This window comes from Oryctolagus cuniculus, chromosome 7, assembly GCF_051225735.1.
Source record: "Oryctolagus cuniculus isolate XC-2025 breed Fujian yellow rabbit chromosome 7, ASM5122573v1, whole genome shotgun sequence".
In the NCBI taxonomy this organism is placed as follows: domain Eukaryota; kingdom Metazoa; phylum Chordata; class Mammalia; order Lagomorpha; family Leporidae; genus Oryctolagus; species Oryctolagus cuniculus.
The window spans coordinates 165,148,107-165,174,184 of record NC_142873.1 but is presented as its reverse complement, the minus strand read 5'-3'; the positions used below and the strand labels follow the sequence as shown (position 1 = coordinate 165,174,184).

Here is a 26,078-nt window from a genome sequence, read left to right as displayed (position 1 = left end):
GAAGTGGAGCAGCCGGGACTGAACCAGTGTCCATATGGAAGCCGGTGCTGCAGGTGCAGCTTAACCCACGGCGCCACAGAGCTGGTCCAAGGAGGGGTCACCGTATGACTCTGGGGGCTGTCTCCCGGGTCGTCTCTGGGTCCTTGCAGCTTCTCCCTGCCCAAGCTCAGGCAACGAACAAGATCCCTGCCTCCCCACCACCTCTCCAAGCAGCACCTGAGAAGTGAGGGTCTTGGGGTCCTTAGAGGGCGGGGCTGGGGCTAGACGGGTAGCTGGCAGCCTGACACGGTGGCCTCACAGGGACTTGAACCCATGGAGTGGTTTTGCAGTGGAGACAGGTGGGGTGGGTTCTTGTCTTGGCCCAAGAAAGAATTCAGATGTGGGGCTGGTGCTGTGGCTCACTTGGTTAATCCTCCACCTGTGGTGCCAGCATCCCATATGGGCGCCAGGTTCTAGTCCCGGCTGCTCCTTTTCCAGGCCAGCTCTCTGCTGTGGCCTGGGAGGGCAGTGGAGGATGGCCCAAGTGCTTGGGCCCTGCACCCCATGGGAGACCAGGAGGAAGAACCTGGCTCCTGGCTTCAGATCGGTGCAGCGCTGGCCATGGCGGCCATTTGGGGAGTGAACCAACAGAGCGAAGACCTTTCTCTCTGTCTCTCCCTCTCACTGTCTGTAACTCTACCTGTCAAATAAAGAAATAATTCAGATGTGAGAGAGCAGTGGTCAGCAAGGCAGCAAGGTTTAACGGGGCGGGGCATCCTCCAGAGCAGATGTGGCGGAATCGGGGGCGGGGAGAGAGCGAGAGCAAGCCTGCTCGCTCAGACCAGGGACAGCAAGGCCGCAGGGCTAAATGGGCAGAATGCACCTGGCAGGCCAGGCGGGCGGCTCAGCAGAGCTGAGTGCTGAGAGACTGTTCAGACCGGGCTCACAAGGGCATGGGGCCAGCTCTTCCCGCGTTTCTCCTGCAGGACACAGGGCTGGCTGAGTGGCAATCCGGAGAACGTCTTCCCAAGGGTCAGTACTCAGCGCTGACAGACTGGGGGCCCACCTGGCAGAGGTGTGCCAGGAGGGCCAGGGAGGCTGAGCGAGGCCGGCAGGAGCTCCGTGCGGCTCCAGCCAGCCCGGCCAGGACGCCACCCTCGCTCAGGGCACGGGGCTGGTGCCCGCCAGGGAGGCACACGCGGCTCTCGCCCTAGAACCAAGGCTTCTGGTTCGTGGCCGTGTGGGCAGATGCAGCGGGTCCGAGCGCAGGCCAGGGCCGCTGTGGGAGCCGCAGTAGAAAGTGCAGCCCCCCCCCGCCCCCCGGGCTCCATGCTACTCTGCTGCTTCGGCGGCTGCTGTGTTCTGCCCCTCCCCCCAGGGGCACACTCGGGCCTGGCTGGGCAGTGGTCACTGAGGTGGAGGCCCCGCGTTGCCGCACACGCTGGGATGCCAGCGTCGATACTGCCGTCCCAGGTGGACCCTGCGCCCAGCTGCCCCGGGGCGGATCTTCCCAAAGCTCAGGGTCTCCGAGGCCGGCCCCGGCGCCTGCGCACCACGCAGCCGCCGCCGCGACCACGCGTGCGGCCCCACCACCCGTCCGCGAGCCGCTGCGGCTACGCACGCGGGAGGCGGGATCAGCGAGGCGTCGCCATGGTGACCGGAGGCCGCGCGCCCGAGGTGGGCGGAGCCGCCCCCCAGCCCCGCGTCCCGGGCGCTAAGGCCTCGGGAGCCCGCGTCGGAGCGCGCCCGCGACCCCCGCCCAGGCCGGGCGCCCCTGGCCCTGCCGCTTTCAGACTCCCAGGTGAGGCGAGGACGGCGTCGCCCGCTGGGACGGGCAGCCCGGCTGGCGGGGCCTTCGGGAGCGGCTCCTCGTCTGGGGGCCCGGGTTAGCGGGGTCCCGGGGTGTGGCCGCGGCGAGGGCCTCGGCGGGATGCGGTGATCGGGACGCGCCCTGCGCCTTCGCTGGCCTTGGCCCCGCGGGCCGCCCCTGCCCGCTTTCCCGAGCCATGCGTTCCCGCGCCGCAGTCAGCGGCGTCTCGGGGTGCGGCCGCAGCGAGCGGGGCAGGGAAGGCCCCTCCCTCCCCTGGGCCAGGCTGGCCCGCCCTCTGCTGGGGCAGGCGCGGGCCCCAGACTGTCCCCGCACACCCGCAGTCCGCATAGCGTGGGAGTTGGGCTCGGAACTCGGCAGTCTTACCCGCAGGATCCCTCAGCAGCTGACCATGGCCTACGCACGGGTGAGAACCACTCCCCAGATGTGGATAAAAAACAATTTATTTAAAAATGTTCAGTTCCCAGGCGGGAGGGCGCGGGGGCTGCCCCGTCTGGCAGGGAGGGGGCCAGCCCTGCCTGGGGAGGGGTCTGCGGCGAAATGTGAGAATGGAAGGTGGTTCACAGTGTGCACGGTGAGAGGGGCCGGGGCAGGCTCTGGGCCCGAGAGCTTGAACTTCTTGGTGCTGGGAGACCCTGCTGTCCATCCCGCCGCGTCTCCGTGGATGTCGGGGCTCCCTGGCAGTCTTGGAGGGGACTGAATTCCCGCGGCTGCCAGTTCGGAGCTGAGGAGGGGAAGACTGAGCTGTCCCAGGCGGAGCGGGCCTAGGTGTTGGCCAGAGGCCCGAGAGAGAGGGCTGCGGTGGCGGCGGCGGCTGCCGGGTGCCGGGGGAGGCAGCGCAGGCTCCCGGTCTTGAGCGCGCACTGCACGGGCCAGAGCACCACACAGCTCAGCAGCAGCAGCAGCAGCGACACCAGCGCCAGGCGCCGCCAGCCCCAGCAGCGCGCCCAGCAGCGCGCCCGGCGACCGCGGCGGGGGGCGGGGCCGGGCACCGGCGGGGCGCACTCGGGAGGCTTGCGGAGGCCCACGTCCACGCACACGACGCCCGGGGCCGCGCGGCCGGGCGTGGCGGGCAGCGGCCGGGAGCAGAGCTTGGTGCCCTCGAGCCACACGGGCTCCTCGCGCCGCAGGTGCACCGGCATCTTGGCCTGCAGCTCCTGGCTGGTGCGCAGCGCAGGCGCCCCGGCGGCCGGCACGGCCGTGGGCTGCCTGCAGAACGGGCAGGGTACGGCGTCCCCGCCAGGGCGGCCAGCGGGCTGGGCGGCCGCCAGCCGGGCCAGACACTCCAGGCAGAAGACGTGGGTGCAGGCCAGCTCCTTGGGCGTCTTGAAGACGTTGTCGTAGCCTGAGAAGCAGATGGAGCACTCCAGCGGCGAGGCCACCTTCTCTGAGCCGGGGGTGCCAGGGGACCCGGGCTCCCCAGCTGTGCAGCTGCTCTGGCGCGGGGGTGGCACTGCCGTGTGCCACACCTGCTGGCCTGAGGACATGGCTCTGAGCTAGGGACAGAGAGCACCGTGAGTGACCACAGGCCGCCCTCTCCCCCCTCACTTTGCTCAGCACCAGCCCCGCAGATCCCACCTAGGGGCACCCTGGAACATTCTGCCTGCAGGATAAGCTGTATCCTGCCCTTGCCACACCGTGGGTCCTGTGCTGTCCCAGCAGAGAGGCCTTGGGGATGGAGGCAGGGGGCGTCGTGCAGATGCCCCCGCCAGCCCTGCCACCCAGGAAGTCCTGGCTTTACCGTCCTCTGAAAGGCTGGGCCCAGGTCATGGCGCTCACAGCTTGGGGGGGGGGGTGCCTCAGCGCAGGACCACCAGCCCAGAGACAGCTGGCCGGGGGCTGCTGTGGGGTGTGGCTCACGGGCATCCTGTGGTTCTGGGTCTGATTAAGTCTGAGCTTGGACTCCGGTGTGGGCCTGGCTTGCAGGCAGCTGAGTGTGGAATGGACCTGGGGTCCGAGCTGAACAGGGGCGAGCGAACGGTTTAAGCCTGGAGCCCACAGGACCAGCTGGACAGGCTGGCTGTAAGGGTCTGGCACCAGCGAGGGGTCAGGCCATGGTCACAGAGCTGCCTGTCGAGGACGGGCTTCCCCCTCCTCTGAAGGGTGCCCCCAGTCCCCTGCCCGTCTCCACCACTTCCTAAGGAGATCCCCAGGGCAGCCCTCACACTGCCCACTCGCTGGGAAGTCCCAGGTGCTGCCGAGTCACCACCGTGACTTCACGTGACGTCACTGGTGTCACGGGGCTCCAGGCATCCAGCATGTGGAGTCACCACACCCTGGGGACAGCAGCAGCCACCTCGGAACTGTCCCCAATCCCCCCACCCTCAGCCTGCACAGGTGAAGGGGGGGGGCACGGGCTGAGCTGACCTTACCTGGTGGCCGGGGGTCAGTGGCTCCTGGGCATTGTCTGTTCTGCGGGCCACAGCTGGGCTTCGAGGCTCTGGGCTCCTGGGCTCCCTTGGCCCAGGCCTGGCCTCTGCTCCACCTGGCAGGTGTCCCTCCAGGAATGGCTGGCTGCCAGCAGCTGTCCTGTGGCACTGGTCTGGCGAGCCGCCCTCTGCCGTGTGTGCTCTGCCAGTTCCGGGCATGCGGCTTGTATCCGAGCCAGGTGGCTTCTCGGTAGGGGTATTTATACCCTTCGGGTCACGCCGGCCAGGGTGCGGCCCAGCCCTGCGATTGGCTGCCACCTGTGCTCTCCCAGGAGGGAGAGGCGGGGAGCCGGCGTGAGGATAGGCACCAGGGCTGGGGCCAGCACAGGTGCGGGAACAGCATCTCCCAGAGTGGACACCCCTGGGGCAGGCCCCTGCCGCCCACAGGCCTCCCCGCTCTGGGAGTGGGGGTCGGGGTCAGGACTGGCTGGTGACCCAGAGCCTGAGGAAGCCCCCTCAGCCAGTCAGAGCCCGAGACTTCCTGGGGAGGGACCGGCCCCAGCCAGAGTGGGGTCCTGGTAGGCCAGGGCGTGCCCCTGCTCCACCAGGCATGGCGGCCCCCGCACGAGAGTGGCCCGACTCAGCTGGGGACCCCACACGTGGGCCTGTGGGGGCACACACTGAGTGGAGCTGCAGATGTCGCGACTCCCAGGAGGCAGAAGCAGGCTGGGGAAGGACACCCTGAGGGAACTGGGATTCCGAAAGAGGCTCCCCTGCCTGTTCCATGGGGGGGGGGGGTCCCAGGGAGGGGGCGGGGCCTTGCTCCCATGACCCTGGTGACTCCGGGTCAGGTGCTGCCTCCAGGAAGGCCCCGGGTCCCCGGAGCGCTGGGAACATTGTCCCGAGGTTCGTGGGAATAGCCGAGCTCTGAGGTCACCGAGCTCCTCAGTGGACAGTCAGTGCCCTGGGGCAGCGCTGGGGCTGAGGAATGCACTGAGGCCTGCCCCGCCCTCCTCCACTCCCGTGGTGACAGGGCACTGGGGCCTGCAGGGCGGCAGCCAGAGCGTGTGGGCGTGTGCAGGCTACTGAGTCCTCACGAGCCCTCTTCAGACGGGGAACTGCACACCTCTTGCTGCGCCGCCGCAGGCTGCCCGCGTCCCCGATCCGAGTCCTCGGTCCAGGTCCCTCTCCACTCTCCACTCCAGCTTCCTGCTAACGCACACCCTGGGCGCAGCAGGCGACGCCGCCACGTGGGGGCGTGGACAGAGCCGAGCCCCAGCTGCTGCGGGATCCGGTGAGTGAACCAGCAGGTGGGAGCTGTCTCCAAATTCAGTAAATTGAAACAGTGAGGGGCAGGTGGGCGGTGCAGTGCTCTGGGCTGCTCTCTGGGACCCTGTGCCGTCAGTGCCGGCTGCAGTCCAGGCTGCCCCCAGCTTCCCACGGGTGGCCTGGGGAAGCAGCAGGGGAGGCCCAGAAGAAGCTCTTGGCTCCTGGCTTCAACCTGGCCCAGGCCATTGCAGCCATCTGGGGAGTGAACCAGCAGATGGAAGCTCTCTGTGACTTTCAGTAAATAAATCTCTTTTTAAAATAAAAGGTGGACCAGTCACGGGGGCCTCACGACTCCCTGGGGGTGGGCCGCCCTCATTCTGTGTGCACCAGGCCAGGTGCTCACGTGGGGCCAACTGGAAGCACAAACCTGCATCTGCCAGGCAGGGGCTCCCATCCGCCCGCGCCGGGGTCGCGGCTCCCGTCGCTGGGTCACTCCCGAGTGCCCAGCTGAAGGCAGGGGCTGAGCACGGACCATCACTGCTGCCTCCCAGAGCGAGTGTAGCAGGAAGCTGGGCTGCAAGCCCCGGCCGTGCCGGCCCCAGGCCCCCTTCTCACAAAAAGGGCCAGAGAGGGTGGTGGTGCCCGCACGGGGCTGAGGGCTCTGCTAGCCGCCCTCCCCTAAGGATAACGGCCTGAGGGGCTGCATCTGGGGAGGGGTCCTGGGAACAGGTGATCCTGGGAGCCGTGAGGAGAGGGCGGCTCCAGTCTGCCTGACGCCAACCTTAAATGGCGCCCCCTCCCCACTGCTGGGTGAGCAGGTGGTGGACACAGGGTATGGTGGTGCGTACGGTGTGGGGGCCCTGACCCCTAAGGGACACAATGCCAGTGGCCAGCACCCAGTCCAGCGCCCGGAAGGCAGCGTTGAAGGCTCCGTCCTCTGCAGGAACTCTGGCTGCTGCCACCAGGTCTGGGCTGAACACCTCACAGCCAAAAGACCACCAACCTACAGGCCCTGAAGCTGAACGTGTCTTTGGGTGCTTTGGACACGGGCTCCAACAGCCTCAGGCTGATGTGCACAGGCCAGCGCCTGCTTTGGGGTGGACGAGCGTCCACCACGCTTCTAGCCCCCCCGCATCGTGGAAGACCTTCCGCTCATTAAGATGCCAATCAACCCAGGCAGCTCAACTCCGTGACTCCCAGAAACGTGTGGTCGCAGGTTTGAGACGGCCACAGCAAGAGTGGGAGGGCATCTGTCGGGCAGCTGGTTCCCAGGCCACATCCTCCCTGCTGGCGGGGAGGAGCTGGAGGAGTGCAGCCTGCCCTGTGCTCCCAGAGGGCCAGACCACTCACTCCCAGCGCGTTCAGGCCAAGTAGCACGGCTGGGCATGGCTGCACTCAGCACCTGTCAGCAGGAGGCACATGGACGCCAGTGCTGGGCTTGTCTCAGATGGCTCCAGGTCACACGTTGCTGACGCGGGCCTCCACCGAGAAGGCAGCAGGGTCCGTGGTTCTGGCCAGGGGCCGCTCCCGCCTGATGTAGCGTGGCTTCCGCACTGAGACAGAGCAGAGCCAGCCGGTCAGAGGCGGGGACGGCCTGGGCATTCAGACAGGGTCAGAGCTGGGCTGGGCAGAGGTGGGGACGGCCCGGGCGCTGAGACAGAGCAGAGCTGGGCTGGGCAGAGGCGGGGACGGCCCGGGCGCTGAGACAGAGCAGAGCTGGGCTGGGCAGAGGCGGGGACGGCCTGGGCATTCAGACAGGGTCAGAGCTGGGCTGGGCAGAGGCGGGGACGGCCCGGGCGCTGAGACAGAGCAGAGCTGGGCTGGGCAGAGGCGGGGACGGCTCGGGCTCAGCAGGGCCAGAGGCTCAGAGCAGTGGGTGTGGAGCCACACCAGGGTCTCTTCTCCGCAAGCTTGTGGAGGTGCTGTTTCCTCCTGCTCCAGACGCCCTGGGAGGCTGCGTCAGAACCAGAGGAGCCACATGGGTTGATCAGAGGGTGGGGGCCGTAGGGCATCCACTGAGCCAGGCCCTGGCGCTGGCCGTGGAACACCTCCCTGGGATGCCAGGATGGCGGCTAGGACCTGGAGACGCCACACACCCCAGGTGGGCACCATGCCCAGGACAAGAAGCCGAGACGCGACAGCAGCCCTTACCTGAGGACAGTGGTGTGGGGATCATGGCGGCCTGGAAGGGAGAAGCGGCGTCGTGAGAGCTTGGGCGGCCCTGGACGGCCTGCATGGCGCAGGAGGCCCCGCCCGGCCCACGCAGCACAGGGGGTTACTTACAGCTTCGCCAGGCTGCAGGGCTGGGGCTGCTGGGGGGAAGCCACAGTCACCCTGGACCCTAAGCAACTGCGCCCACCACTGCCCGGGCCCGGCCACCGGTGCTGTTTCTCCCTCGCACACGGTGACGGTGCCAACTTGGCTTCTCCCTGTCGCGAGGCCCTGGGGCTCCAGGGAGGCAGAGACACTGAGTAGGGAGAGGGATGGAGCTGCCCACGCCAGCTCTGGGCGGTCCAGCCTCTGCCCCTCAGGGTTTGGGAATCACAACCACCACCCACAGTGCCCTGAGTTGGCTGAGGGAGGCTGGACAGGGGTCTCGGGCTCTGATGGGCCCTTGCCTACTGGCCCTGGAGGGGTCAGCCCTGCTAGCTGGACCACAGCCCAGCAAGGACGCAGAGGGCAGGGCCCCGTGTCTGGAACCCCGGAACTTCTGAACGGCGGGGGTCCAGGCCCAAGGGGGTAGCAGGTGCAGCATGGACCCTTAAGGAAGGCCCTGGGTGCTGGGACAGCAGCCATGCCCTCTGTGCAGTGCCCTCCCCCATAGGAAGTATCTCCCAAAGAGCCCCGCCCCTTCCTGCCCCGGGCCGCACCCCAGGAAAGCAGTACCTTTGTCTCCTCGGAGGAAGATCCGGGGGAGCTTACTGGAGCGCTTGAGGTAGAAGAAGCCGGCCACGGAGAGGATGAGGCCCGAGCTGACGAAGAATGTCCCCAGGAAGAGGGAGGCAGCCACGGGGGGGCCCCCTGCGGGAGAACAGGGGCCCCTGAGGAGGCATGGCCCAGAGCTCCCGGCCCCCCACCCTGCACCTTCACAGTGGCCGGCACAGCAGGGCTCAGGCCTGGGGGCCTCGGGCTTTTCCAAGGCTTGGGGCAGAGTGCTAGAGGCGGCGGCCCTGGCCAGTCCCATCCCAGGAACACCGGACCCTCCCTGCTGTGGCCCTGGACAGGCTGCAGGCCGCCCTGGCCTTGCCTCTGGGCAGGTGATCTGGGGAGGACCAGCTGAACCAGGGGCGTGGGCCTTGCTGTCTGGCCAGCACTGGACGCAGGAAGCCAGGGCCCTCTCTGAACTGACCCCACCCTAAAACGCTGCTGCTGTGTGGCCACTTTGGCCGTCCAGGCCTAAAGCCTCCCTGCATGAAGTGAAGGGAGGAAGGCTGGTGCCCTCGCACCCTGCCTACGTCACAGGCTCCCCAGGAGATGGCTCACACCCTCCGAGGACCAGGCCAGCAGCGTGGCAGGCGCTTCTGTTCTGCCCCCCAGAACGGGACAGCAGAGACCTCAGAGCAGCCTCCGTCCCAGTGACCAGCTTGTTCCGTGGTCTGGGGCCAGCGCCCACCTGTGAAGCTGGTGTGGACAGAGGATGTGGGCAGTGGGCTGAGAGGTGTGGCAGGGATGGACGTGCCCCCCATGCACACTGGCCCCAGGGCTCTGGACCCTGCTGGGCCTGGCTCATGAACCAGCTCCTGGCCAGGGTCCAAGGTTGATCTGGACCCTGGACGTGCCCTGCCATGGCCACATCAGCAGGGGTCTGACGATGCCCCTTCCTCCAGGACTTACCGGGACATCCCTGCACTCCTGGTCGTGGGGAGTCGTGGGAGGCCCAGCCAGGCACCAGACCCACCGAGAACCCCGTGTACAAAATGAATCAGCAACTCGAGTGGGGACCGTGGGCAGAGCAGCCCTCACCCCCGTGGGGCATCCCGAATGGACACAGGACCCGGGGTTCACCCTCCCCAGGTGTGCGAACCCTGAGAGGGGGCGGGGCACGTACAGCCTCTGCACGCGGAGCCACCGGGGGCCGGCACAGTGGCGTTCCTGCAGCGGATGCAGCTGGCACTGCCGTCGGCATTCCAGCGCTGGTAGCAGCCTGTGTGGGCGGCGAGAGCAGAGCCCTTAGGTCAGCGGTCTTCTGGGAATTCCTACGTATTCTGAGTTTGTAGAACTCATTCAGAACACGAATGCATTCCGGGCACTCTGGCTGACCCACAGGGCCCAGCGCCAGGACTGGACGGCTGGAGGATGTGGGAGCCCCGCCCCTCCCAGCAGCCGTGAGAGGAGCTGGGGGGGCTCATCCCCCCCCCCCCGCTGCTCCCTGCCCCCATCCCCCTTCCCACCAAGGCCTCCCTGCCTTGGCTAGACGTGAACACCCACGAGGCGCCAGGAGCCACCACCCCTGACTGCAGTGACCACCAGCGCCGTCTCCCGAGGCTGCTGGACAGGGCTGCAGGGAGGGCGGCCAAGGGCATGGACGCTGTGCAGCCTGCACAGGGCACAGGCTCCTCACCCGCCAGGTGGCCCAGAGCCCGGGGAGAAGAGGCCCCGACAGGACAGCCCCACCGAGCCCTCCGCTGCTCTGGGACTCACCTGGGCCACAGAGGCTCGTGCCTGGGCAGCTGGTGTTCACGTCCACCACGTCCACACAACACTCGGGCTGCTGGGCCTGGGGACGGGGACACGTCTGTGAGGTTCCAGCGTGGGCCCGCCCAAGGGGGCCCCTTGCTGGCATCTCAATGCCCAGAGGCAGCGTCAGGACAGACCTAGGGAGAACCTCAGCCCCGGACAGAACCCACAGGGCCTGCCTGACGGAGGGGGGCTGGGCTGGCCCTGTGAGCCTGGACGACGGTCTGGTCACCTCACAGTGTTCATGTCACTGCCCTCACCCCTCCTCGTGAGCCTGTGGCCAGGAGCATGGGGGCGAGGCCTGTCCAGCAAGACTCCAGGGCTGGGCCAGAGCAACCCCAGGGGCTGGTCCGAGCAGCAGCTCTGCGTCCACCCAGAGGCTGGACCACACTGGAGGCTGGGGCTCAGGCCCCCACCCCCACACACGGCCTGTGGGCCGTGAGCAGGTGCAGGAGGGAGTCGGCCCCTCCCACCCATCTCCTCAAGCAGGCTTTTGACCTCTGCCTGACCCGGGGGCCCAGCAGGAAGCCCCTGGCCTCAGCTCCCAGGGTGCAGGATGCAGAGACAGGCGGTCATTCCTGCGTCCATCGCTGGGCTGTAAGACCCGCAAGCGTCCCAGAGTCCCACAGACCCGGTCTTGGTGAAGCTGGCGTTCCTGGTGCTCAGCCCTGGGCCGGGTGCCGGGGGAGGGAAGAGGTGTCCCCCCAGCAGCCCTCAGCACGGGGCAGGGAGTGTCCCAGCCTCACCTGGGAACCTTCGGGGTGGGGTCTTCCTGCCCCACCCTCTAAAGTCCCCTGGGGAGGGTGGAGCTCAGGGACTTTCTCCAGTATGTGGGTCTCCCTGGCCTGGGGCAGAGCTGCCTGCAGCCACGGCCTCCCACCTGGCGGGACCCCAGTGGGCAGTGCTGTGAGCAGGGGCGGGGGGCTGCACCCAGTGACCACGGGGCTGGCTGAGGCTTCAGCTCTGTGGCTCCCAGGACCTGGCTTCTGTCTGATGGTGATGGGCATCGGAGGGGGCCCAGCCAGGGAGGGGGCCCAGCCAGGGAGGGGGCCCAGCCCTAGCTCAGGTCCACTGCCCGCCAGCCCCAACAACAGCTACTCGCAGGCAGCATTGGCTCTGGTCAGCCGTGGGCGAGGAGACTCCGTCTTGGCCAAGGCAAGAGGTCAGGTTCAGGGGCCAGAACTGTGGCCCAGCGGGTAAAGCCACAACCTGTGATGCCGGCATCCCATATGGGCACCAGTTCAAGTCCCAGCTGCTCCACTTCCCATCCAGCTCTCTGCTAACACACTTTGGGAAACCACTGGAAGATGGCCCAAGTGCTTGGGTCCCTGCACCCAAGTGGGAGACCTGGAAGAAGCTCCTGGCTTCAGCCTGGCGCAGCCCCAGCCGCTGTGGCCATTTGGGGAGTGAACCAGCAGATGGAAGACCTCTCTGTCTCTGCCTCTGCCTCTCTGCATCTTAGACTTTCAAATAAATAAATCTTTTTTTTTAAAAAAAGTCAGGTTTAGCAGAAAGAAGCTTCCCCAGGGTCGAGAGGGACTCATGCGGGAAGAGGAGCCAGCGTCTGCTGCCCTGAGCACGGTCCAGGCCCCTGCGTCCAGGACAGTGAACCCAGTTCGCGTCCCTGGAGCAGGGGCTCAGGTACTCCCGCGGCTGAAGGGAGAGGCCCTGGGGGAAGCCCACCACCCCACGTGGAGGTTCTAACCCACTCGTGTCAGCGACTGGGGCCACAACGGTCACTCACCATGCTTTCGGTGGACTTGCCGGCCACACCTACCAGAAGGCCAGCCAGGAATACAAGGCACCACAGAGCCATGCCAGGGGGCGCGAGGAGGCGGGGCCTGCGAGGAGGAGGCGGGGCCTGTGAGGGGGGGAGTGCCATGCGGACTGGGCCTGTGGGGCAGTGGGTGGGCACAGGTGCAGGGGCCCCTTACCTGCCCCTGCAGGACGAGAGCTACAGACATCAGATCCTCCCCGCCCCGGGCGGTCAGTGGTCAGCGGTCAGCTATGCTGAGAGGTCACGGGACGGGCCTGTGGCCACCATGCCTAGCTCCAAGGCCTGCAGATCAAGCGAGAGGTGAAGCCCACAGCCAGCAACCAGAGGCCCCACAGGACTCCTGGTAGACCACACGCATGTGGACACTGGACTCGGCCTTGTGGACATCTTCCTGTCACCCCCAGGTACGGACCATGCCCTGCCCTTGCGAGGCCCCTCACACTGGCCACCCACCCCCATCTTGTGGGGGGCTCAACCCCAAGAACGCGGAACTCGGAGACCACGAGACCCAGCCCCAAACTGCATCTGCAGCACTAACAACGCTGACCCACCTGTGTCAGTGAGAGGCAGATGGGCAGAGAACTCCACCCACTGGGTCACTACCCGGACGCCCACAGTGCCTGGGCTGGGCCAAAGCCAGGAGCCAGGAGCTCCACCCAAGTCTGCTGAGGATGGTGGGACCCCCACACTGGGGCCATCACCTGCAGCCCCCCAGGGCGCAACGAGTCAGGAGCCAGAGCCTGGAACCCAACCCAGGCACCGACCCACGCGGGCTCCGACCACTAGGCCACACGACCACTCTGGAATCTCCAGTTTTAACAGGTTTCTGTCTGCCCACAGGGTGTGGCTGGAGAAACATCTCAGTGCCTGGGGGTGGGCGTCCAGCCCGCCGGTTAAGTCACGGACCCCCGATGGGGAAGCCCCTGGCTTGCAGCTTCCAGCCAGTGCAGGCCTGGGCAAGGAGCGCTGATGGCCCAGCCCGGCTGCTGCAGGCATCTGGGGAAGGGTGAGCAGAGGGGAAGCCTGCACAGAGGTCAGCCGCCCGGGGCCTTCCAGAGGCCTCTCTCTGCCTCACTCGCTCCCGCCACCTGCGGCCTGTCCCTGGCTGGCCCATCTTGGGGTCTGGGAAGGGCTGTGGGCCCCTGAGCCAAGGTGGACACAGACTCCAGCACCCACATCAGAAAGGAAGGCGGGTGGGGATTCACACACTGCCCGTGCATGAGGGGCCCCACCCTGCAGGAGGCCGGGCTGGGAGCCTGGCACAGCTCGGGCCTCTGCAAGCGTCAGCGTCTACCCCCACAGCCCCGCTGTCCCCCCACAGCCCCGCTCTCCTCCCTACAGACCCGCTGTCCCCACCACAGCCCTGCTGTCCCCCCACAGCCCCACTGTCCCCCCACAGCCCCGCTCTCCCCCCCACAGCCCCGCTGTCCCCCCACAGCCCCTCTCTCCCCCCACAGCCCCGCTGTCCCCCCACAGCCCCTCTCTCCCCCCACAGCCCCGCTGTCCCCCCCACAGCCCCGCTCTCCCCCCTACAGCCCCGCTCTCCCCCCACAGCCCCGCTCTCCCCCCACAGCCCCGCTCTCCTCCCTACAGCCCCGCTGTCCCCACCACAGCCCCGCTGTCCCCCCACAGCCCCGCTCACCCCCCCACAGCCCCGCTGTCCCCCCCCACAGCCCCGCTCTACCCCCACAGCCCCGCTCTCCCCCCCACAGCCCCGCTCTCCCCCCACAGCCCCGCTCTCCCCCCACAGCCCCGCTCTCCCCCCCACAGCCCCGCTGTCCCCCCCACAGCCCCGCTCTCCCCCCACAGCCCCGCTCTCCCCCCACAGCCCCGCTCTCCCCCCCACAGCCCCGCTGTCCCCCCCACAGCCCCGCTGTCCCCCCCACAGCCCCGCTGTCCCCCCACAGCCCCGCTGTCCCCCCCACAGCCCCGCTGTCCCCCCCACAGCCCCGCTCTCCCCACCACAGCCCCGCTGTCCCCCCCACAGCCCCGCTCTCCCCCCACAGGTCCGCTGTCCCCCCCACAGCCCCGCTCTCCCCACCACAGCCCCGCTGTCCCCCCCACAGCCCCGCTCTCCCCCCACAGGTCCGCTGTCCCCTGGTGACAACACCTGCTGTCCCGGCCACCTCCCGCCTTCTACCCTGCGAAGATGGCCCCTGGAGACCCACAGGAAGTCAATGTCGCAGAGACCACACTCGCCATGGGTCAGGGACCACTCTGTGCTGAGAGGCGTCCCCAAGGCCACGTCAGGACAGCAAACCCAGCCCAGGCACCAGAAGCCCAAGGTTGGGCACCCGGATCTGAGCGCTGCTGCACCCAAGGGTGACCTGGAGGGAGCTCCAGGCTCCTGGTTGTGGCCTGGCCCAGCCCTGAAGCTGTGGGCACTTAGGGAGTGAACCAGCAGACATGAGACCTCTGTCTCTGTAGCTCTGGATTCAAATAAAATAAATACATAAACAAACTTGAACAAAAATCAGGACCTCAGCTCGCACACAGGAAATGACAGCTGGAGCAGGAGGCTGAACCCAAGAACCAGAACCACAGAAACCTCTGCGCCATCGTGGGGCGGCGCGGGCCGACACAGCCCCTGCTAACGCACCTGGGGAGGGGTGGTCCCGCACTGGGGCCCCGCCAGGGACGGCCCGGCCCAGGCGCATTAGCGGGAAGCTGGGCTGGCAGGGGGGCTCGAGCTGGGGTCCACATGGGATGCCGGCAGTGCAGGCAGCGGCTTCACCCCTGCACCTCAACACTCAGACCCAACCCGATCTGACTGTGAACACGCGCGCGCGGGAGGCGCCCGGCCTGGAGGCTGACAGCCCAGGGGGCGCTGGGGTCCCCAAGGGGGGTGCAGGCGGGGCAGGGTCCTGCAGCTGTGGAGTTGTTCTCTGGGAAAACTTGGTCTCTGCAACTTCTCTGAACCTGAAGCAGTGACATCCTCAGGCGTGGGCTGGGTCGCCTCCCCTCAGGGACGGATGGCTCCCCCCACCCGAGGGACAAGAACGCCCGGATCCCACACTCGCCAGGGTCACAAACGCTAGCAGCCCACCCGATCAGCTCTCAAAACCAGGGCCCGGCACTGAGCAAAGGGTGGGAGACACGGGGGAGGGGCACCAGGCACCTCTGCTCCTTCCTGGGGGGGGGGGGGCTGATGGAGCAAATCCACCTGATGTGACACCTGGACAACCCACACCGCGCCCCACCTGTTTCAAAAATCTCACCCCAGACAAAAAGATAAACCGCGGGGCAAAACGAATTCCTACAACGCTCTGGAAAGCTGTGCGTTCCCACGGCTCCCACGGGTGACGGGTGCCCACGAGGGGTCAGGGGCTGGCAGCTGCAGCCGAGACGCGGAAGCCGCTCCCAGCCCTAACAGGCAAAGGCCTCCTGTCGCGCTTTGATGGAAAACCGATGCATCGGCTCTGGCTGCACAGGAACCGCGCGGCCCTCCCTGCAACTTCCCCCTCCCGGCACGCTGGACCACCCGGAGCCCACCCAGAGGCAGCCCGGACAGCAGAGCCAGGCGGACAGTGGGCGAAGCAGCGAGGGCCAGGACGCGCGAGGCAGGAGACGCCCCGCGCCCTCCGCTCCCGGCCGGGCACGACCCCGCGCGGCGTCTCTCGCGGACAGAGGGCCCAGCCCGGCCCGGGGACCGGTAGCGCCCCGGAGGGTCCCGCGCGCGAAGCTGCGTTCCTCCCCATCGGGGCGCCCACCGCGCCGGGGCCTCGCCAGAGGAAGCGCGCAAAGCCACATCCGGACAGCCTGGCCCTCGCGTCCGCACCGGCGCTGTCCGCAGCCCGCGCCCGCACGGGGACCGCCCGGGGGGCTGCTTTCCCTGGGGACGCGGGCCCTGCGCTCCCGCAACGCGGAACTCCGCCCACTCCCCCGAGCAGGGGAACGCAAGCGGAACGCGAGCGCGCGGCGGCCCAGCCGGCCGCCCGCCCCACCTGGGCCGTCCCCAGGCGCCGGCCCAGAAGCAGACCCGCCGAGCCCCTTAGCCTCTCGCCCGCCCCGGGGCCCCACACTCACCTCGCAGCCCTTCGGGGTCCTGGTTCGTACCCCCCGCCCTTCTGGTGACCACGCCGCGCCCCCTGGGACTTGTAGTCTCGCCTCTGCCCCAGCCTGGGTGCCAGGGAGCGAGTCTTCCAGCAAGAAACTACAAGTCCCAGCAGGACACGCGAGAGCCCAACCCATCAGGTGGGTTCCGGCCAAGAGTCTCGCCAGGACGCGAGAAGCACGCGCAGAGCACCCAGGGAAGTGTAGTTCAGCGCGACTTAGCTGGATGCAAAAGACTACATTCCCCAGGAGCCCTCGCGGAGCGGCCATGTTGGGCGTTGCTAGGAGACCAGGCTGCAAAGGTGCCGGGGGTCAGCCGCGGGTCCTGAGCTGCAGGAGCCGGGGTGTCCTGGGTGGCGGCTGCGGGGTCCTCCTGGGACTCCTCCGCGCTCTCTCCTCAGGGCGGCTGTGACGGAACCTCTGGGGCGCACGCGCTGTCTCGCAGTCCGAGCGCGTTGGCGGGGTTGGGAAGCTCGAGTCCCGCCGGGCAGGCAGCGCCCGCGACCTCGGCCCCGGCTTCCTCCCGCCGGGCCCCGCTGCCCACCCGAGCCCGTGCGGGGGCAGGGCCGGAAGGGAAGGGGCGGGGCCGGGGAGGGGAGGGCGGGGACGGGGAGGGGCGGGGCGTCGCCCGGGCGGGGCGGGGCCTGGGAGTCGAGGGGCGCTGCCGTGGGGCGGGGCTGGGGGACGCGGCGCGTGGCCCTGGCTGGTCCTGCGGGGTGACCACGCGGTGCGGCCTCCCGCTGCCCGCCCTGGAAGCCGGACATCAGGCAGCGCAGCGGAAGCGACACCTGCGCTCTCTGGGTGCGGGCGACGCAGCGGCGCTGCTGGGGAGACACGGCGCCGACAGGACGCGAGACGGCCCCGCGCTTGCCCGCCCGTGAGGAGGGAGCGTCCCCTGCCCTCTGCGTCTCCCAAGTCCACGCCTGGCCAGCTGGCCGCTGCCACGGGGACGCTGGGTGCATGGCGGGCACCCTGCCCGGGCGCGTGGGCGGCCGGGGCCACTTCCAGCCTCCGCTGTCTTGGGCCCTGCGGCACCGCCCCGCCTTCTGCATCTTCATCGTCCGCTGGGTCCGCGCACCCTGTGCGGAGTCCGCTGGTCCCGAGGGTCCCTGCCTCACCCGTCGGCGTCTGCAGGTCCTGGCCTTGCCCCGGGCCTGGCAACACGGCCGCTGGCTCGGGTGCTGTGCTGCGTTAATGGCCCGGTAACGCCTCTATGGATTTTCAGATTTCTTTATTAATCTTAAAGCCAGACTGATGGAGAGGGGGAGAGAGAGAGAGGTCCTCCATCCGCTGGTTCACTCCCCAGATGGCCACAGCGGCCAGGGCTAGGCTAGGTCGATGCCAGGAGCCAGGAGCTTCTTCCAGGTCTCCCAAGCGGGTGCAGGGACCCAAGGACCTGGACCATCTTCTGCTGCTTTCCCAGGCCACAGCAGAGAGCTGGGTGGAAAGTGGAGCAGCCGGGACTAGAACCAGCGCCCACGTGGGATGCGGGCGCTGCAGGCAGAGGCTGAGCACCCCCTCCACAGCCCCCGCCCCACCCCTGCAAAACTGCCCTTGGTGAAGGCAGGAAGTTGACACGGCCAGCGACGTAGGCTGGCGGGACCCCGACGGCTGCATTTGGAGGTGAGGTGCGGGTCGCCCCCTCCTCTCGGCCGCCCCCGGCTCCCGCAGGCTCCGGGAGCAATGCCAGGGCTTGGTGCAGGTGCCCCACAGGCCACACAGCAGCCCCAGGTGCAGAGCGGGACCCGGCCAGCAGGTGGCGCGGCTCCTGCCGCGGCGTGCACCAGGCTGCACACACCCCAGGGCGCCAGGGGTGTCCCGGGGCCGACGACGCGGCTGGACACAGCACTGGACCTTCCGAGGGAGGAAGGGACAGGAGGCTCGGCGCGAGCCGGACGGCAAGCGGAGCGGCCCGGCGCCCGCCGTCCCAGGGCGCCCGCTGTGCGAGGCGGGCCGGGGTCCACCCGGCCCCCACTTTAGCCTTTACGCACCTTAAATCCCCGCGCGCGTCCGGCCCTGACAGCGGCCACTCGCGGAGGGGAAGGCCGAGCCTGAGGGTCTCCACGCGCTCACGAGACACCCCCCCCCCAGCCTGCGCGTCTCTCCTCTCCCCTGCCTGGCGCACGCAGACTCCCGCGCTAACCTCGGAGGCCAGGTTTTGCGGGGTGGGGGGGCTCCCCAATGCAGTCAGGTCCACACCGGAAGTGGACGCAGGAGGGCCCGCCCCGTGTCCCGATGGGCTGGGCCCAGGTCTGTGACCGGGACTTGCCCTGTGAGGTCAGTGTGGCACCGCCCTGGAAAGGGTTTAAACCTGTTTATTTAAGATTTATGTGTTTACCGGAAAGGCGGGTTAGAGAGGGTTTGTCCGCTGGTTCACTCCCCCAGTGGCCGCCCTGAGCGGGGAGTGGGTCGGAGGCGTCACGGGCGCCCCACTCGTGTTTCTGGGCCAAGCTGCGCGTCCACTGAGGGGCTTCTCTTGGCTCAGTCTTGGGGAACGGCTGCGAGGTGGGCGGGGTGGAGGGCTGGAAGCGGCCGGAGTGAGGGACAGCAAGGGGGGGTAACCAGGGGGCAGCTGCAGAGGTGAGCGAGGACGTGGCCCCGCCCCCAGGAAGGCGTGCGCACACACATGCACACACACATGCACGTGCACACGTATGTACACTCAGAGACGCACGCGCAGACCTGTGCACACACATGGGCACACACACGCACACCCTGCATCCACACACACACATGCACAGTCCTGTGTGCACACATGGGCACAGGGACACACAGGGACACAAATACACAGGCACATGCACACACATGCACACAGACACACACGTGCACACACACCAGCAAATGCAGATATGCACACACCTGCACTCAGACACAGACACACACGTGCACACAAGCGCACGCACACACATGAATAGAGGCACATGCAGACCTGCACCCATGAGCACATACAAGGACACAGAGATGCACACCCTGCACCCACACAAGCACACATGCACACACACGCACACACGTGGGCACATGCACACACACATAGTCGCAAACAGCTACAGGCTGCAAACAGCTGCCTGGCCGACCGCAGTGCAGCCAGGAACAGGAGGGGCAGGAGACGGGGTCCCCCTGCTCAGGACCCCCTGAATGGCAGAAGGAGCTGAGTCGCTGAGGCAGGGGGTCGGGGGGCCAGGGCCAGGCTACCTGGGTGCCCTATGGGAGAGGGGCCAGGGCCAGGCTACCCTGGTGCCTTGTGGGAGAGGGGCCAGGGCCAGGCTGCTCAGGTGCCCTGTGGGAGAGAGGCCAGGGCCAGGCTACCCTGGTGCCCTGTGGGAGAGGGGCCAGGGCCAGGCTGCCCTGGTGCCTTGTGGGAGAGGGGCCAGGGCCAGGCTGCTCTGGTGCCCTGTGGGAGAGGGGCCAGGGCCAGGCTACCTGGTGCCTTGTGGGAGAGGGGCCAGGGCCAGGCTACCCTGGAGCCTTGTGGGAGAGGGGCCAGGGCCAGGCTGCCCTGGTGCCTTGTGGGAGAGGGGCCAGGGCCAGGCTGCCCTGGTGCCTTGTGGGAGAGGGGCCAGGGCCAGGCTGCTCAGGTGCCCTGTGGGAGAGGGGCCAGGGCCAGGCTGCCCTGGTGCCTTGTGGGAGAGGGGCCAGGGCCAGGCTGCCCTGGTGCCTTGTGGGAGAGGGGCCAGGGCCAGGCTACCCTGGAGCCTTGTGGGAGAGGGGCCAGGGCCAGGCTGCCCTGGTGCCTTGTGGGAGAGGGGCCAGGGCCAGGCTGCTCAGGTGCCTTGTGGGAGAGGGGCCAGGGCCAGGCTACCCTGGAGCCTTGTGGGAGAGGGGCCAGGGCCAGGCTACCCTGGTGCCTTGTGGGAGAGGGGCCAGGGCCAGGCTACCCTGGTGCCTTGTGGGAGAGGGGCCAGGGCCAGGCTGCCCTGGTGCCCTATGGGAGAGGGGCCAGGGCCAGGCTACCCTGGTGCCTTGTGGGAGAGGGGTCAGGGCCAGGCTACCCTGGTGCCTTGTGGGAGAGGGGCCAGGGCCAGGCTACCCTGGAGCCCTGTGGGAGAGGGGCCAGGGCCAGGCTACCCTGGTGCCTTGTGGGAGAGGGGCCAGGGCCAGGCTGCCCTGGTGCCCTGTGGGAGAGGGGCCAGGGCCAGGCTGCTCTGGTGCCCTGTGGGAGAGGGGCCAGGGCCAGGCTGCTCAGGTGCCCTGTGGGAGAGGGGCCAGGGCCAGGCTGCTCAGGTGCCCTGTGGGAGAGGGGCCAGGGCCAGGCTGCTCAGGTGCCCTGTGGGAGAGGGGCCAGGGCCAGGCTGCTCAGGTGCCCTGTGGGAGAGGGGCCAGGGCCAGGCTACCCTGGTGCCCTGTGGGAGAGGGGCCAGGGCCAGGCTACCCTGGTGCCCTGTGGGAGAGGGGCCAGGGCCAGGCTACCCTGGTGCCCTGTGGGAGAGGGGCCAGGGCCAGGCTACCCTGGTGCCTTGTGGGAGAGGGGCCAGGGCCAGGCTGCTCAGGTGCCTTTTGGGAGAGGGGCCAGGGCTAGGCTACCCTGGTGCCTTGTGGGAGAGGGGCCAGGGCCAGGCTGCTCAGGTGCCTTGTGGGAGAGGGGCCAAGGTCAGGCTTCCCAGGTGCCTCGTGGGAGAGGGGCTAAGGCCAGGCTGCCCGGGTGCCTTGTGGGAGACGGGGCCAGGACCAGGCTGCCCAGGTGCCTCGTGGGAGAGGGGCCAGGGCCAGGCTGCCCAAGTACCTCGTGGGAGAGGGGCCAGGGCCAGGCTGCCCAGGGCCATTTGGCTTTTGTGCTCTGAACTGCAGCCTGGCCGTCTGCTGCCGCTGGAGGGCGAAACCGAGGCAGGCTCCCGACAGCGCTGGAGTCTCCAGACCTGAGAGGTGCCAGCCGGGGCCTCCTGGAGGGACTGTCCTGTTTCATTAGCTCAGGAGCGGGGCCCCGGGGCCCAGCGTGCCCAGGCCAGCTCCCGGCTCCTCGGGGGACACAATTATCCACAGTTGGCTCCCGGGGGGGCAAATTTCCTGGCAGCCCAGCTCCCTCTACGCCGGGGGGGGGGGGTGCCCCGCAGCTCATCAGCTCCTCCCAGACGCCTCCAGTAAGAGCAGGTGTCTCCTCCCTGGGCTGCGGCCAGTCCCCACCTGCTGAGCAGAGCCGGCAGAGAGACCTGCAGCCTGTGTGCCTGCCCTGGGTGGGCCTTGCAGCCCCCCTGGGCGCTGGGCCGAGGGACCCCGTGTGAACGCAGGTGGCCTGGCCATGCCCCTCGTGGCTCGGGGCCAGGCGGAGCGAGGCCTCCCGCGCTCTGGGCAGGAAGGGGAGGCCCAGCCCCGGCGAGGGCGCGACAGCCGTGGGCCCTGAGCTCACTCGGAGGATTTTGCACCCGAGCACCCTTGGGGCCTCTCCGGGTGGCCATTCTGGAGCCAGCCTGCAGGGGGCGCCCCTCCACCCGGACGAGGCCAAAGGTCCCCGCGTCTCTGCTTGATGTCCGTGGGAAGACCCTGGCCAGGGATATCGCGGAGGTGCCCCGCCCCACGCCTTCCCCACACCAACACCTGCAGGGGCAGTGGGCACCATGCCGCCCAGGTGTGCTCTGGATGCTTGCAGGGGCTCCCGGGGAGTGGCTCCGGCAGCGCGGTGGACGCTGGGGCCTCCAGCATGGACATTGCCTGGCGTCCGGCTGCGAGGACGTGGGCTCCCTGGCACGGAGCCGCTTGGCTCAGGACTGGGCAGAAGGAGCCATGACCACAGCGACAAGAAGCAGAAACCCTCGGCCAGCCTGGGCCAGGGCCCTGCAGCGGCCTTGACCTGGCATTGGGCTGGGCCTCATGCAAGCTGGCTGATCCGCCCTCACAGACCCCCCTGGAGCCCCTGGCCATGCAGGGCTGCGGTGTCCAGCAGCCCTGGCTGTCGCCTCCCGGCTGCTACCTGGGTTATGAAAAGCCCACTCTGCTGGGACCGCCCTGGGAGCACGGCTGCTACACACGTGTGTGCGTGCGTGTGAGGGGGGACAGCCGTGCCCCTCAGGGTCCCCAGCAGTGTCAGGGCGGTGGCGACAGGAAGTGCCCTGAGACTGCTGGTGTGGCCACTGCCCCAGAAGCCCCTGCCCTGCCCTCTGCCCACTGGGGCCTGGTCACCATTGCTGGCCTCTGGGACCCCCGGGCCTCCTCCCGGGGGTCAGCGCGAGGTCAGCCCTGCCCTCGGGGGGCGCTGGCCCCTGTGCCATGGAGGGAGGCAGCACCCCCAGCCGCGCTACCTGTTCTTGGGGTGCTGCGCTGGGACCCTCCCCTCAGGCCCCCTCACTACTTCCTGCAAAGCCGAGCCCCACCCTGGGCAAATATTTGTTTGGAAACAGGCTCACCAGGACCTAGGCAGCAGCGGAGATGAAGGAGCCACTGAGGCCCCCAAGCCGGGGCGGAAGCAGAGGGGCGTGACCCCTGCGCCCCTGTGGCCGCCAGCCTAGCCTGTGGGCTCTGGCAGGTGACGCAGTGACCACAGAGCCCAGGGCAGCTCTGGAGGGCCTTCCCTGGGAGGTGGACGCTGAGGGCCGGACCCCAGGCTGCTGCCCGCTCCCCAGCCCTGGTCACCGGCCTCAGGCGGCAGCACAGCCAGTCTGGCCCTGGGTCTCCTGCAGCCCTGTGTCTCCTGCAGCCCTACCTCCACCTCTGCCCCACAGGACTCATACCCGCCCTGCAGGCCTCGGGGACCGAGCCCCACTCTGACGCTGGGTGGGGGCTGGCTGTGAGGGCTGGTTCTGGCTTAGCATCCACCCAGGCTTGGACACAGACCCCTGAGTTGCCCCAGGGGAGCTCCTGGGCTATGCCGACCTCCCTGGGGGCAGAGAGGCTTTCAAGGGGAGAGAGAAAGAGAGATGCCAGCGCCGCGGCTCACTAGGCTAATCCTCCGCCTTGCGGCGCTGGCACACCGGGTTCTAGTCCCAGTCGGGGCGCCGGTTCTGTCCCGGTTGCCCCTCTTCCAGGCCAGCTCTCTGCTGTGGCCAGGGAGTGCAGTGGAGGATGGCCCAAGTGCTTGGGCCCTGCACCCCATGGGAGACCAGGAGAAGCACCTGGCTCCTGCCATCGGATCAGCGCGGTGTGCCAACCGCAGCACGCTGGCCGCGGCGGCCATTGGAGGGTGAACCAACGGCAAAAGGAAGACCTTTCTCTCTGTCTCTCTCTCTCACTGTCCACTCTGCCTGTCAAAAAAAAAAAAAAAGAGAGAGAGAGAGAGACGAGGCCCACCTGCCCGCTGCATAGCAGTGGGCTTTTGGAAAGCCCATGGGCAGACAGGAGGGCTGGGCCTGGCCCAGGAACACCTGTTGTCAGTTTGGGGCCTGTGGGAGACGGGTGGGCAGAAGTGGTGGGGAGTGGGAGGCAGGGGCCTGGGGTGCCCACAGCTCTGGCAGGCAGATCCACTCATAAACTCAGCAGCCCTGTGGCCAGGCCCAGCCCTTCCAGGCCTCCCCAGGGCAGCCCGTGGAGCTGCAGGGACTCAGCCTGGCCGGGCCTGGCCTGGGCCCCAAGTCCCCTCCATGCCTGTGGGGGACGTGCCAGGTGTCTCCCACCCATCCAGCACTGCTGGGCTCTGTGGCTTTGCCCTGGGCTTCTCAGTCAGCAATGGGCAAGGCGCCCACCTGCTCCCCCCATTTAGCACAGGAGACCACACCTCGAACGTGGGACATCCTCACCCCGCACCTGCCCCTCAGCACCCACTGGGACGGGGGCGGCTTGGCTACGAACCCCACGGCCTTCTGAGGCCGTAGAAGTAGTGCCATGCCGCCCCAAGGCCCGGTCTTGTGGGGCTCTCGTCCTGGGTCAGCTGCTGCTATGAGCGCAGCCCCCCGACCCCTCGCAGGAAGGGACCCCCACTTTGGGCCCCTTGATAGCTGGGTCCTCCACTGGACCTGCCTCTCCCTGTCCTGGTAGACACTGAGAGCCCCCTGGCCAGCACTGCCTGCCCAGGACATGAGAGCTGGGTGGAGCCGACAGGAGGCCCCAGTGCAGGCCACCAGCTCTTGTTGGGGAGGGGTCTACACCCCTGACCCCTGTGGCGGCGTCCTACCCTCCCCCCTGCTCATGCATGTTGGGGTCCTCAGGATCTGGTCCCACCACCACTCCCCAGGCTGGTCCTGGCCCCACCCCGTGCCTGCCTGGCCCTGCCCACTCTGTCCACTGCCCTCCTGGGGACGCTTTCCCCCAGAGACCCTCAGTCCTGCCGCCTCTTCAGGCCACAGGCAACCCCCAAGGCAGCCCCCACCCCGGTCTCTCCCACCACCTGCTCTGATCGGGATGGGTGCAGGGTCTTCCCCAGGGGTCTCATCGGGGGCCACGGCTCCAGCACCCCTCCCGGCTCAGATGGTGCCATCGCTCCTGTGACCCCCCCCAGCTGTGGCTCTGAGTGCCTCCTGGAGCGGTCAGCAGGCTCCTTGCCTGTCACCTTTCCCGGGGAGGTGGGGGTTTGCAGTGTCCCTGAGCCCGAGCGCTGACACGAGCATTGCAAACACCATGGGGACTCCCATGGCCACCGTGGGGTCTCCTCCAAGGCCCTCCACCTTCCCAGAGTGCCCGGGGGCCAGGCAGAGGACCGGCCCTGCAGCTGGCCAAGCGCAGCCGTGTGCCGACCCCGGGAGCGTCTCAACAGACGTTCTTCAAAGTCAGGGTCCGGCGCCCGGTCACCACGAGCCGCACAAACACACGGGAGGCGCGGGGTCCCTTGGGGAGAGAGGACAGGGCCGAGGCACGCGGTGGGGGGGGGGGGTCTCTGCGCCAGAGCCCAGGGCCGGCCTGGCGGCCTCGTGCCCGCAGTAAGCGGGGCTGCACCTGCAGGAGGCCCTGGAGACCGAGCAAAGAGCAGGTCCCCGGGCACGGGCGCGAGGAGACAACCAGGCCTCCCAGCCCCGCGTCCAGCCGCGGGAGAAGCCGCCCCCGACACCTGCGTCGTGCCCGGGATCCAGGGTCACCTGCACTCCCGCCCCACTGCACGCGAGGACAGAGACCGGGGTGGAGTCCCCGGCTCGGCCCCGACCACTGTGGGATGGGGGGGGGGGGGTTCTCTCTCCCCCTCCCCAACTGCGCTAATGCGTTAATGAAATGAATGCAGAAATGTTTAAACCCGCGCCCGCCGCAGGGGTTTCGGGACCCGGGCGCACTTGTCGCGGAGGCTGCGAGAGACAAAGCAAGAATAACCAGGAAAACTGCAGAGGAGAGAAGGGACCCCGGCCCCCACACACACACTGCACACGCGCGCTGCGGACAACGGGCGCCCCACGACCTTGAGCACGCGCAGTGCGGACAACAGCGGACCTGGCCAACCCTAGGCTTTGCGCACGCGCAGTGGGGGAACAACGGCCAACGGCCGCTCCCACACTGCGCACGCGCACTGCGGACCACGGGGGGGGGGCCCGCACAAACTTTGCGCACGCGCAGTCGGGATAACTGCAGCCCCGGCCAAGTGCAGGCTTTGCGCACGCGCAGTGGGGACGCGGGGTGGGCACTTTGCCCGATGTCGCTGGGGACGCGGGCTCCTAATGTGCACAAAATAAAACGGGGTGCACCCCAGCGGGCATGGAGAGAGCTGCTCTCTGAGGATCTGGTTGTGTAGTGCAAGAGCAGCCTGTGGGCCCAGTGGGGCTGAGGGCGCCATGGTCCGGGCCGAGCCTGGGCGGGGGTCCGGGGGAGGTTCATGAGGGCCGGCGGCGCTGTGACCCCAGGCCCCCCGGGGGGGGGGGGAGAAGCGGCGCCTTCTTCTTGGGGGAGCCCCTCCACCTGGAGGCCTCACCAGAGCCGGGATCGCGCGGGTGGGCAGGGACCCCCCTGAAGCCAACGTCGGGTGACCGGGGGAGGCCGAAGCCGCGTGTCCCCAGTGCCCAAGGGGAGCTTGGCCAGGGACGCCGGGGTGGGGTGAGAGGCACCAGGGCTCCTGACCGCCAAGCCACGCTGGACCCGACTTCAAGGGGCGGATGGGGCAGGTGCTAGGGGTCCCCGTTCCCGGCCCGAGCCAGCGGGGCCCAGCGGCAGCCAAGGGGATGTCTCCAAGTGAGCAGGGCCGAGGGTGTGCAGGGAGCTGAGACCCCGGTTCTGGCCCCGCCTTCCCTCCACGCTGTTCCTAGAGAGGCCGAGCAGGGGCCACAGGAGCAGGCTCAGGTGGGCGGCG

General features: G+C 68.4%; 2 protein-coding genes and 1 long non-coding RNA gene across 17 annotated transcripts; 1 reads left to right on the top strand and 2 right to left on the bottom strand.

Moving 5' to 3' along the window:
• Positions 1–2,232: 2,232 nt before the first annotated feature.
• RNF223 (ring finger protein 223) lies at positions 2,233–4,395 on the bottom strand. The gene is made up of 2 exons (XM_051839508.2): positions 4,180–4,395; positions 2,233–3,303 (listed from the first exon to the last, which is right to left on the bottom strand). Exons 1-2 carry the CDS (start codon positions 4,393–4,395, stop codon positions 2,572–2,574), a joined length of 948 nt encoding a protein of 315 aa, XP_051695468.2. The 3' UTR covers positions 2,233–2,571.
• A 936-nt stretch (positions 4,396–5,331) lies between these two features.
• Positions 5,332–14,372, top strand: LOC127488852 (uncharacterized). 3 transcript variants are annotated; one of them, XR_016211348.1, is made up of 4 exons: positions 5,332–5,470; positions 12,069–12,303; positions 12,740–12,905; positions 13,985–14,372. It is a non-coding gene; the product is annotated as an uncharacterized LOC127488852 (long non-coding RNA). The 3 variants fall into 3 exon arrangements; XR_007916715.3 differs by lacking the exon at positions 12,740–12,905; XR_016211349.1 differs by lacking the exon at positions 12,740–12,905 and having other exon boundaries at positions 13,966–14,372.
• C7H1orf159 (chromosome 7 C1orf159 homolog) lies at positions 5,358–16,533 on the bottom strand. Of its 13 annotated transcripts, none has more exons than XR_016211347.1 (8): positions 15,926–16,532; positions 10,087–10,162; positions 9,494–9,589; positions 8,332–8,466; positions 7,729–7,757; positions 7,597–7,627; positions 6,848–6,998; positions 5,358–5,493 (listed from the first exon to the last, which is right to left on the bottom strand). XR_016211347.1 is itself a non-coding variant. In XM_070079431.2 (8 exons), the coding sequence occupies exons 2-8, from the start codon at positions 11,936–11,938 to the stop codon at positions 6,904–6,906; spliced, it is 534 nt and encodes a 177-aa protein (XP_069935532.1). In that variant the 5' UTR covers positions 11,939–11,963; positions 12,057–12,181; the 3' UTR covers positions 6,641–6,903. The 13 variants fall into 13 exon arrangements, 11 of the variants coding, with proteins under 11 accessions (XP_089157724.1, XP_089157723.1, XP_069935532.1 ...); XR_016211346.1 differs by lacking the exon at positions 5,358–5,493 and adding an exon at positions 5,565–5,700; XM_070079431.2 differs by lacking the exons at positions 5,358–5,493; positions 15,926–16,532 and adding exons at positions 11,867–11,963; positions 12,057–12,181 and having other exon boundaries at positions 6,641–6,998.
• Between the last annotated feature and the right edge of the window lie 9,545 nt (positions 16,534–26,078).

Coding starts and splice junctions, on each gene's coding strand:
- RNF223 (XM_051839508.2), bottom strand. CDS start 4,395: ATGCCCGGAACTGGCAGAGCACACACGGCAGAGGGCGGCTCGCCAGAC. Junction 3,304..4,179: donor CACTGACCCCCGGCCACCAG/GTAAGGTCAGCT, acceptor CTCTGTCCCTAG/CTCAGAGCCATGTCCTCAGG.
- C7H1orf159 (XM_089301598.1), bottom strand. CDS start 16,222: ATGGCCGCTCCGCGAGGGCTCCTGGGGAATGTAGTCTTTTGCATCCAG. Junction 10,163..15,925: donor GGACCCCGAAGGGCTGCGAG/GTGAGTGTGGGG, acceptor CCCCGTCCCCAG/GCCCAGCAGCCCGAGTGTTG. Junction 7,628..8,331: donor CTTCCTCCGAGGAGACAAAG/GTACTGCTTTCC, acceptor TCTCCCTTCCAG/GCCGCCATGATCCCCACACC.